The following is a 12,291-nucleotide window of genomic DNA, read 5'->3' as shown; positions in this document are numbered from 1 at the left end:
GAGAGGATGCAGGAGAGGTTTGTCAGGATACTGTCTGGATTAGAGACCATGTGTTATGAGGAGTGGTTGGATAAATTTGGGTTGTTTTCTCTGGAGCAGCAAATGCTAAGGGGGAAATCCGTTAGAAACTTGTAGATTAGGAGGAGAACAGAATAGACAGTCAATATCTTTTTACCACAATCAAAATGTGTAATAGTAGAGGGTATATGTTTAAGGTGAAGTTCAAAGGAAATGTGGGGAGCAAGTTCTATTTTTATACAGAGAGTGATGGGTGCCTGGCATGCACTGCCAGGAGTGGTAGTAGAGGCAGATATGATAATAGTGCTTAAATGCTCTTAAAGGGGCACATAAATGTGCCGAGAATGAAGGGATATGGACTTGTATATGCAGAAGGGGTATAGTTCAGTTAACTGTTTGATTACTAGTCTAATTAGATCAGCACAAAATCATTGTCACGTTTCTGTGCTGTACCATTCTAAGTTCTACCTCCAGTGAACCTAATATCCAGCCCCTTCACCATACTGTACAAACAACAGTACATGCTGTATAATTTATCAAGGATATGTCATTTGTGATCTTTACCGTGAAGAATTTCAATATTTTAGGAGCATAATAACGTACAAATTCCCTTCCATTTGATACACCAATCTGACATTTTCCTTCACTGATTTAAATCCTGGAACTTTTCATTAAGGACTGCAGTGGTATAAAGGAAGGGTAAAGATCAATATCTGTCTTGTTGCACACTAATCTACAGGCCTGTACGAAAGACCTGGAGCCACAGGTTCTAAAACCACTCTGACATTTAAATTCTGATAATGAACTCCATAAAAATTTCTTTTTAAAGGTTCCAATAAAAGTAAACAGGAAAATACCAGATAGTTATAAAAAAAAATCTTATTGGTTCACCAATGAATGTTAGGGAAGGAAGACACAAAAGATGCTGGAACCCAGAACAACAAGTAAGGTGCTGGAGGAACTCGGCTGGTCAAAAACTCAAGGTTAAATCATTATTAAAGTAGGTACACATCATGATATATGTACTACCCTAAGATTCAGTTTCCTGTGGGCATGCACAGTATATACAAGTAATCAATGAAAGGTCACACTGGTGGTGAGAAATGGTATCAAAATTTGAAGTTTTAAGACCCTTCACCTGGACTGGGGAAATTTGTCTTTTCTATATGCTTTGACAGATTATTAGCCTTAGAACATTGTTGGCTCATTGTAATTATATCTTATTTGCTGGCTGTAGTTGTCTAACATGCAATCAGCTCACCAACAACTGGATAGCCGCTAGATACCAACCTTGCTAGCAATGTCCACATCAGATGTGTGTGAATGAATGCTATGGTTCTAGCAGCATTACTTCAGCACGATAATAAGAAAACGCCTTACCTGCTTTTCTGTGATTTCACCAGTCTTGCTTCTTCCCTTCTAGTCTGATTTACACTTGCACCAAAGAGTCGGCCTAGCCACATTCCTTGCTTGCCTTCAGCGTGCTCAACATTTAGCTTTTTTTCTGGCTGTTCACATGAAGCCACACCCTCATTCACTTTGCCATGTTTAAGTTCATGTAGCACAGATTCAGGAGGACTCCCCATCCAAGAAGATTTGTTTTCAATCTTAGAATTCTCAAGCTGAGTCTTTTTTAGGAGTTCCTTGGTGGCTAATGCCACTTCATTTGATGTAGCCAGACCAGGCGCCATATGGCAAATATCCGAATTTTGAAACTCAGATATAGCCCTATTCTCTGATCCCTCTACAACACCTTCTCGAACTGACCTCTTCTCCACATCGATATCTAACTGTACTGGCATAACACCATTACTTTGCTTCTTTCTCTTCTCCCATTTTACAAACTTTGATTCTTCAGAAGACCCTTCAATGTACACCTGCGAACTCTGCATAAGTTGGTACCACCATCCCGCTTGCTTGTCCTTTTTTATGTCCATTACTTTCTCCTTTTGCATTCTCTCCACTTTTTCCACTTCTTTATCATCTTTACCCAATAATATTGCATCTTTTGACATTGTACCATTCAAAGTAGCTACACTTTGTATGATCCTTTGTGGCTTCTCCTCCCTGTTCTGCTGAGATCCAGAGTTTTTATTCCCACCATCACTGCTGCCATTGGTTCTCATCAGCTGGAAGGTGGAGTGCACAGACTGCAAGAGATCTTGCTTCACTTTGAGCTGTTCTTTCTTCTTTTGTTGCTCTTTGTTCATTTGAATAACATGGTGCTCAAACATCAAATCTAGATCAAAAGGCAGTAATGAAAGAGGCTGCAGCAAAAGCAGGAGTTCCTCAAACAGAGCCTGACAAACACTGTGTGACAGGGCTAGGAAGCCTGTGGACAGGTAGTGAATTCCAATAATATCTAAAAAAGAAAGAGAAATTAAGAAATGTCACAGTTTAGGTATTCAGTATCGAACACGCCACAAGAAGAGGAAAAAATGCTGCTGTACAATTATGTAGGTAGGCTGAAACACAACAATACCAGTTTGTCAACACACATAAAAGTTGCTGGTGAATGCAGCAGGCAAGGCAGCATCTCTAGGAAGAGGTGCAGTCGACGTTTCAGGCCGAGACCGTTCGTCAGGACTCAGTTTGTCAACATGTTTGACTAATACTTAAGTATATGCAAAACTAGATTTATTCATTATGCTAATTTTACAAAATCTGCTTCTCACCAAAGGGCTTGGATTTATTATCTGACAATTGCACCACAGATTTAAGATTATTATGATATCTGCTGGAATGGAAATCTAAGGCACCAAAATCTGATGTAAATATTTTATAAAATTCTAAGCCCAATCAAAATTTTTTGGTACAATTCTTCATCAGCAGTAAAAATTTATTAATCTGGTACACACAGTACTTTGGTGGTGCCAGACTATTGGATGTTATTGTCAAATAACACAACAAAATGCTGGAAGAACTTAGGTTGGGCAGCATCTATAGAAATGAGTAGATACTCGACGTTTCGGGCCTACTTTCTCATGGTTATTATCCAGTGTTTTGGGTCAAAATGTTAAAGATGTTACACAGTATAATAACATATTTTATAGTAAACCCATTAATTTTTAAACGGAATGTGAGAATATAACCCATTAGATTTAAAGAGAGCAAAGGAAACAAAATCTGCTTAGTTTCAAGGGAGCATGACCAAAAAGAAACAAGTGGGTTTAAAGAGAGCTCAAGAATTAGGGCTGCAGTGAATGGACAGGGTGCAAGGCAAACATGCTTGATCATCTATATGCTGAACCAAGATTTATGAGTTTTCCTGGTGAACCACTTAAATTGAGTTGTATATAGGGGTTTAAACTAAGTAAAAGGAGCCAGGATTCCATAAACAGCATAAACACAGAGTAATACAGCATAGAATCAGGTTCTTTGGGCCAAATGTCCATGATGAGCTAGATACCCGTGAAAGCTATTCTCATTTGCCCTTCTTTGACCCATATCCCTGAAATTCCTATCCAAGTACAGGTGTCCCCCGCTTTTCGAACGTTCGCTTTACGAAACCTCACTGTTAAGAAAGACCTACATTAATTCCCTGTTTTCGCTAACAGAAGGTGTTTTCACTGTTACGAAAAAAGGCAGCGCCCGAAAAAATGTAGTGCGCGCCCCGAGCAGCCGCTCTCCCCCGGATTCGGAACCGCATTCTAGCCAGCATTGCTTAAACATGTGCCTGTGAGCTCCGTTAGCAAGATGAGTCTAAGGTATTGGAAAAGCCTAAAAGAGCTTGTAAGGGTGTTACACTTAGCGTAAAACTAGACGTAATTAAGCGTTTCGACCGTGGTGAACGAAGCAAGGACAAAGTGAGTTTGGCTTGTGGAAGTTGACGAAGATGATGTTGAAGAGGTTTTGGCATCCCATGACTAAGAACTGATAGATGACGAGCTGATGCAATTGGAAGAGGAAAGGATAACAATCGAAACCGAATGCAGTAGCAAACGGACTGAAAGTGAAGTCGTTCAGGAACTGAACGTGATGCAACTGCATGAGATTTTCACTGCAATGATAAAGTACAACTTTAATTTTGATTGCGTCACCTCTGATCTGGGCCGACATTTACGTGCCAGGCGGCACCTAATAAATTAGCTTGTTTATTTCAGCTTTTTTCTTAAAGATGTGCTGGGTACATCCTGGCTACCACTGCATTCTCCGCGAATCGGTATCGGTCGGCGGCCTGGGGGGAGGGGGCCACTGCACCACCCCAACCTCCGACGACTCAGCCTAACACACCATCATCAGTGTGCTTGATGTCTTCCCGATTCCCATAAGTGATTCTACACTGTACATACATTATTTCTACTTTATATAGGCTGTGTATTTGTAGGTGTTATTTGGTATGATTTGGCAGCTTCGTAGCTTAAAGGTTACTGGAGAGCGCTTGTGCCGTGTTTTTGCCCAGAGCACTTGCGTGAGATTTTCGCTACGGAGAACAGTGCTGCAATGATTGTAGATAAGTATTTCTACTTCATATAGGCTGTGTACTTATCATATCATTCCTGCTTTTACTATACGTTACTGTTATTTTAGGTTTTATGTGTTATTTGGCATGACTTGGTAGGTTGTTTTTGGGTCTACGAACGTTCACAAATTTTTCCCATGTAAATAAATGGTAATTGCTTCTTCGCTTTATGACATATCGGCTCATGAACCATTTCATAGGAACGCTCTACCTTCGGATGGCGGGGGAAACCTGTACCCGTCCAAGTGACTTTTAAGTGTTATTATTGTACCTGTCTCAACCACTTCCTTTGGCAGTTCATTCTATTAATGTTCAGAGAATCATGAGGAATTGCGAGGCATGGATTTCTGAGGGGAAAATTGATAAGCAAAGTGTGGCATGCTGGGGCAGAAAATGCAAGCAAGATTATGCAGCACAGAGCAAATTGCAAATTCAGAGTTAATAAAACTAAAAAAAATGCCAATGTTTAACAGTCTTTATCTGCAATAAAAATAAGATGAAAGCACAGATTAAATAGCTATTACTGAGATGCCGTTCCAAGTTGTATTGTGTTCCAAAAGAATAAGCCAAAGGAAAAGAAGGTGGGCTAGTGTTATTAATCAATGTTTTGGAATGGTGTTGAGTTGTGATATAGAGTCAGTGTAAGGTAATGTACTTTAGAATCAGTTTATGTTGAAATCACAATTGCAATTTGAAGATGAGCATCACAGGAACAAAAGCACTTCAGCCTAAAATAAGGACAATCATAATGCTTTGAAGGTGGAGTTGCTTAAAGTGAGCTGTGAAAATAAGCTATGGGATTGGTCTGCAGGTGGTATTTAAACAATTGGTTCATAATGCTCAGAAAGAACTTATTCCAATTAGAAAGAGGGATTTCGTGAGAAAGAGGCATAATCTGTGGTTATTGTTTACCTGCACAACACTTCCTCTGTAGCTGATACACCTTATTCTGCATTGTTATTGTTTTACCTTGTACTACTTCAATGCATTGTGTAAAGATTTGATCTGTATGAACAGTAGACAAGATAAACTTTTCACTGTATCTCAGTACAAGTGTCAATGAGAAGCCAATTTGAATTCTAAAGCAAGTCAAGGAGAATGTTAAATTGAAGGCAGCAAAGGCTAGTGAGTGGTAGGCCAGAGGATGGGAAATATTTCAGGATCCAGCAGGGAACGACTGAAAAGCTTATAAGATGAGAAAAATGGAAAGAAGACAGCTAAAGTGTAGAGAATGAGGCTGCTGAATAAAAAACAGAAAACAAAGAGTGGCAGATGTATTGAATCAGTTTTTTTGCATCAGTCTTCACTGTGGAAGACACAGCAAATATCCTTTAAACAACAAATGGGATAATTTCAAAAAACATGGAGAAACTAATAAAAGCCTCAATCACAAGGATATAGTATCATCGAAAATCATGGGACTAAAGGTAGAGAGATCAATGGGATCCAATGGTCCAAGCCTGAGGGTGTTAAAGGAAATAGCTGCAGAGACAGTGCTTGAATTTTTTCAAAACTCACGAAATTCTGGGAGGGTATCTGAAGATTGGAAACGGACAATGTCAATTCTTTGAACATAGTAGGAGGAAGCCATATCATGAGGAACCATAAGCCAGTTAGTTTAACCTCTATTGTTGGCAAGATGCTAGAGGAAATAATCGAGGAAAGAACTCATAATTTAGGAAAGCTGAATATAATCAAACCCCATTGACATGGTTTTTATAAAAGATAAGATTACATTTGACAAATTTGTTTGAATTCTTTAAAAATATGACATGGAGAGCTAATAAAGGAGAACCTATCGATGCAGTGTATTTAGATTTCCAAAAGGTATGGCAAGATGCCATATAAGAGGAAGATGCATTAATTAACAGCCCAAAGGCATTGGAGGAAGTACATTCGCATGTGTTGAATACTGGTTGTCAGGAATAAATAGATCCTTTTCAGGCTGACGTAAATAATGGAGCACCCCAGGGATCACCTTAATCGTTTCAAGCAACACACATCAAAGTTGCTGGTGAACGCAGCAGACCAGGCAGCATCTCTAGGAAGAGGTACAGTCGACGTTTCAGGCCGAGACCCTTCGTCAGGACTAACTGAAGGAAGAGTTAGTAAGAGATCTGAAAGTGGGAGGGGGAGGGGGAGATCCGAAATGATAGGAGAAGACAGGAGGGAGAGGGATGGAGCCAAGAGTTGGACAGGTGATTGGCAAAGGGGATATGAAAGGATCATGGGACAGGAGGTCCGGGGAGAAAGACAAGGGGGGGGAGGAACCAGAGGATGGGCAAGGGGTATAGTCAGAGGGACAGAGGGAGAAAAAGGAGAGACAGAGAGAGAGAAAGAATGTGTGTATAAAAATAAAAAATGGATGGGGTACGAGGGGGAGGCGGGGCATTAGCGGAAGTTAGAGAAGCCGATGTTCATGCCATCAGGTTGGAGGCTACCCAGACGGAATATAAGGTGTTGTTCCTCCAACCTGAGTGTGGCTTCATCTTTACAGTAGAGGAGGCCGTGGATAGACATGTCAGAATGGGAATGGGATGTGGAATTAAAATGTGTGGCCACTGGGAGATTCTGCTTTCTCTGGCAGACAGAGCGTAGGTGTTCAGCAAAGCGGTCTCCCAGTCTGCGTCGGGTCTCGCCAATATATAGAAGTCCACATCGGGAGCGCTGGACGCAGTATATCACCCCAGCCGACTCACAGGTGAAGTGTCGCCTCACCTGGAAGGACTGTTTGGGGCCCTGAATGGTGGTAAGGGAGGAAGTGTAAGGGCATGTGTAGCACTTGTTCCGCTTACAAGGATAAGTGCCAGGAGGGAGATCAGTGGGGAGGGATGGGGGGGACGAATGGAAAAGAGAGTCGCGTAGGGAGCGGTCCCTGCAGAAAGCAGAGAGGGGGGGGAGGGAAAGATATGCTTAGTGGTGGGATCCCGTTGGAGGTGGCGGAAGTTACAGAGAATAATATGTTGGACCCGGAGGCTGGTGGGGTGGTAGGTGAGGACCAGGGGAACCCTATTCCTAGTGGGGTGGCGGGAGGATGGAGTGAAATGGGGGAGATGCGTTTGAGAGCAGAGTTGATAGTGGAGGAAGGGAAGCCCCTTTCTTTAAAAAAGGAAGACATCTCCCTCGTCCTGGAATGAAAAGCCTCATCCTGAGAGCAGTTGCGGCGGAGACGGAGGAATTGCGAGAAGGGGATGGCATTTTTGGAAGAGACAGGGTGAGAAGAGGAATAGTCCAGATAGCTGTGAGAGTCAGTAGGCTTATAGTAGACATCAGTGGATAAGCTGTCTCCAGAGACAGAGACAGAAAGATCTAGAAAGGGGAGAGAGGTGTCGGAAATGGACCAGGTAAACTTGAGGGCAGGGTGAAAGTTGGAGGCAAAGTTAATAAAGTCAACGAGCTCAGCATGCGTGCAGGAAGCAGCGCCAATGCAGTCGTCGATGTAGCGAAGGAAAAGTGGGGGACAGATACCAGAATAGGCACGGAACATAGATTGTTCCACAAAGCCAACAAAAAGGCAGGCATAGCTAGGACCCATACGGGTGCCCATAGCTACACCTTTAGTTTGGAGGAAGTGGGAGGAGCCAAAGGAGAAATTATTAAGAGTAAGGACTAATTCTGCTAGACGGAGCAGAGTGGTGGTAGAGGGGAACTGATTAGGTCTGGAATCCACAAAGAAGCGTAGAGCTTTGAGACCTTCCTGATGGGGGATGGAAGTAGATAGGGACTGGACATCCATGGTGAAAATAAAGCGGTGGGGGCCAGGGAACTTAAAATCATCGAAAAGTTTAAGAGCGTGAGAAGTGTCACGAACATAGGTAGGAAGGGATTGAACAAGGGGGGATAAAACCATGTCGAGGTATGCAGAAACGAGTTCGGTGGGGCAGGAGCAAGCTGAGACTATAGGTCGGCCAGGACAGGCAGGTTTGTGGATCTTGGGTAAGAGGTAGAAACCGGAAGTGCGAGGTGTGGGAACTATAAGGTTGGTAGCAGTGGATGGGAGATCCCCTGAGCGGATAAAGTCGGTGATGGTGTGGGAGACAATGGCCTGGTGCTCCTTAGTGGGGTCACGATCGAGGGGTAAATAGGAGGAGGTATCCGCGAGTTGTCGCTGTGCCTCCGCAAGGTAGAGGTCAGTATGCCAGACTACAACAGCACCCCCCTTATCAGCGGGTTTAATAATTTTGGCAATGACCTGGAGGATGGAACAAAAGGTAAGGTTTCCAAGTTTGCCAATAATAGCAAATAATAGGTGGAAAGGCAAATTGTGATGAGGAGTTAGTAATTCTTTGAAGGGTTATAGCTAGATTGTGTGATAAGTGAAAACTTGGAAGTCATGCACTTCAGTAAGAGAGGTCAAATCAATATTTTATAAATGGACAGTAACTGCAAATGAGTGAAGTTTAGAGGAATCTAAGCGTCCTAATGCACGAATCACAAAAAGTAGTTATAAAGGCAAACAACATTTTGGTCTTTCTGCAAACAGGATTGTGTTTCGCAATAGGGAGATTCTGTATAGGATGCTGGTGAGATCAAATCTGGAACTCCGTGCAAAGTTTTGTTCCCCATACCTAAAAAAAATGTGGTACTGGAGGAAGTCCAAAAGGGATTCACCAGGCTAATTTCTGGGCTGAGAAGATTGTCCTAACGATTAAGTTTAGAAAAAAAAATCACAAAATGGACACAACTATGAAATAAAAGGGCCAGTCGTTTAAGACTAAGGTGTGCAGAAATCTCTTCCCTCAGAGGGTGGTGAATCATTGGAATTTTCTGCCTGTGGGAGTGGTGGAAGTGAATGTGGACCATTAGATATATTTAAGGTGGAGATAGTCCAGTTTTTCAAATATATATCTAAGTGTCATGAGGATCTGGCACAAAAGAGGAGTAAGGGCCATGAACATCTTGAATGGTAGTACAGTCTTGAAGAGTCTGATAGCCCAGCTCTGTTCCTATTTTCTTGTATTTTGTGCCTTTATCAACTCTTTCTCACCACTGGCTGTTGCTCACCATCTCTCTTGCACAGCTCTTTCTAGCCATGTTCCTTTCTGCTCTAGCCAGCCTTTTTTTTTCCTGATTCGCACTGCTTTTTTCTTTGCCATCCACTGAGAGCCACCTGTTGTTCACACTAACAACACCTATGGCTCGCTATTTTTCTCACCCATATTCCTCCTGCTGCAAGTTTGCACATGTCCGTGGTACATTTCCCTGCAAAAACATCATCCCAATTCACACCCACAAGTTCTAGCCTTATAGCCTCATAACTTTCCCTTCCCCAATTAAAAATTATCCTGTCGTCTCTGATTCTATCCTTTTCCATGATAATGCTAAAGGCCAGGGAGCGGTGGTCACTGTCCCACAGATGCTCACCCACTGAGAGATCTGTGACCTGACCCGGTTCATTACCTAGTACTAGATCTAGTATGCCATTCCCCCTAATCGGCCTGTCCACATACTGTGACAGGAATCCATCCTGGACACACTTAACAAATTCTGCCCCATCTAAACCCTTGGAACTAATCAGGTGCCAATCAATATTAGGGAAGTTAAAGTCACCCATGATAACAACCCGGTTATTTTTGCACCTTTCCGCCTCCCAATCTGCTCCTCTGTATCTCTGCTGCTATCAGGGGGCCTATAGAATACCCCCAATAGAGTAACTGCTCCCTTCCTGTTCCTGACTTCCACTCATACTAACTCAAAAGAGGATCCTGCTACATTACCCACCCTTTCTGTAGCTGTAATAGTATCCCTGACCAGTAATGCCACCCCTCCTCCCCTTTTTCCGCCCTCTCTATCCCTTTTAAAGCACTGAAATCCAGGAATATTGAGAATCCGTTCCTGCCCTGGTGCCAGCCAAGTCTCTCAAATGGCCACTACAGATCTACTTATCTAGCTACATTCCTGGTAGTTCCATAGCCTACCAGGAATTTCTAATTCAGAGTTGATAGTGTTACACAAGTAGAGTCATACAGTCATACAGCATAGAAAAAAAGCCCTTTGGTCCATATGTGTCATAACCAACCAAGATGCATATATAGCCAAGCTAATCCCATTTCCCAGTACTTATCACATATCCCTCTAAATCCCATTCTTGTCTCAACTTCACTCACCCCACCACTGGACTCACTTTCAAGGACTCATCTCATGTTCTCAACATTTTGATAATAAATTTACTTTGAACTTGACCCTAGATCAATATACCTATCCATACTTGTTATCTAATGTATCTGCCTCATTCACCTCCTCTAGTATATATTCCATATATAGTTCTATACATCTATCACTCACTGTGTAAAAACATTGCCTCTCATATTCTCATTAAACTGTTCACCGCTCAAAAATCTACAGCCTCTAATTTTTGTTTACCCAGCCCTGGAACAAAGATGACTCACCCTATCTGTGCCCCTGTGATTTTATATACCTCTGAATCCTCAGTCTCCTGCGCTCAGGGAGTAAAGACAGTTTATCTAAACCTCTTCCTATATCTCCGTTCCTCAAATCCTGGCAATGTCCTTGTAAATCTTTTGTGTACTCTTTCCAGTTTAAGCACATACTTCCAATAACAGGAACACAAAACGGAACACAATATTCCAAATATGGCCTCACCAATGTCTTGTCACAGAAAATGATCATTTTGTAATTATAACATAATCTAATTAAATTCCATTTACCATTCCGCAGCACCACCTATCCCATTGATCGAGTTCCCACTGGAATTCTTGATACTCCTCTTCATGCTACCTCTTTTAGTATCATCTTCAAATTTATTAACTATTCCTCATATATTCTCATCCAAATCATTAATGCAGATGACACATAACAATGGGCCCAGCACGGACCATTAAAGAACAGCATTAGTCACAGTAAACTACTTAATTGAAAAAATCTAGCAATAGTGATCTTACCTTCATGATTATACAAGTGATTAAACCAAAACTCCAATGATCTGATACTGTATTAAAGACAAAATAGTAAAACAAAATGTTAAGCTGGCTTTCAAACTCACTTAAATACTTAAACCTGGATTAAAGTTTATTTATATGTTAACTAAAAGCTATCAGCTTGTATTTTGTCACACATTGTACAATTCAACTTTAGTTACTGCACAGAGGTAGCTCCTGGAAGCATTTTGAATCCACAAGAAATCAACTTTATACCAATCTAGGGAAAATCTTAAAAATTGAGCACCGAGGGTAGAAACAATGTACAGTGGTTTCTGGTTAATTGGGGCAGCTGCTTATTAGATACAACACTAAAAGAACAAAACTAATTGAGAAATAGCCAGGATTATCTTTATTTAATTCCGACACTATGCCCCTTAATTGGGGCAGGAAACTGTTGCTGAACAGTTTCTAAGTACCATTAGTCACCTGCAGTTATGTGGCCATTATACACTAAACTGTGCTTTGAGCGAACAGCATTTAAATAGTGTCAGTTGTGTGTGTTTGTCTTCAAAAAGCAGCAATTTCTGACACTGATAGTTAGCGAGAAATAAGCAGTGAAACAATTCTGAACTGTTTTGCTCACTGTGGTTTTAAGTGTTCAGGCTTGGAGATGCCAGAAATAGCCAGGAATGAAAATGGAATGATTTCACTATTTCAACAAGATAGGAACTTGTTGAAGTAGTGAACTTAAGAACTTGAAGGTATCGATAATAATCTTGAATGTTACAATTAAAATGAAGATTTGGAATATGGTATCATCAACAGCATGAAGGCAGTCCATTATCTGCACTAGGTGCCTGCACTGACTTTGGGTTTACTTACAGTCCAAAAAATGACTCAGTGAATTATGTCAAAATATTTAAAGCTCTG

The 12,291-nt window shown here is 41.5% G+C and overlaps 1 protein-coding gene across 4 annotated transcripts in view; it reads right to left on the bottom strand.

The window, feature by feature from the left end:
- rusc2 (RUN and SH3 domain containing 2) overlaps nt 1–12,291 on the bottom strand; it is a 117,903-nt gene that overhangs the window by 13,598 nt on the left and 92,014 nt on the right. For all 4 annotated transcript variants that reach the window (XM_072252485.1, XM_072252483.1, XM_072252484.1 and 1 more), the window contains 2 exons: nt 11,383–11,429; nt 1,399–2,380 (listed from right to left, as the gene is read on the bottom strand). In XM_072252485.1, the coding sequence (XP_072108586.1) occupies nt 1,399–2,380; nt 11,383–11,429 (1,029 nt within the window). The remainder of the gene's footprint in view (nt 1–1,398; nt 2,381–11,382; nt 11,430–12,291) is intronic.

Source organism: Mobula birostris, chromosome 3 (genome assembly GCF_030028105.1).
Source record: "Mobula birostris isolate sMobBir1 chromosome 3, sMobBir1.hap1, whole genome shotgun sequence".
Taxonomy (NCBI): domain Eukaryota; kingdom Metazoa; phylum Chordata; class Chondrichthyes; order Myliobatiformes; family Myliobatidae; genus Mobula; species Mobula birostris.
The sequence above is the reverse complement of the archived record's forward strand: the minus strand, read 5'-3'. Positions and strand labels throughout refer to the sequence as shown.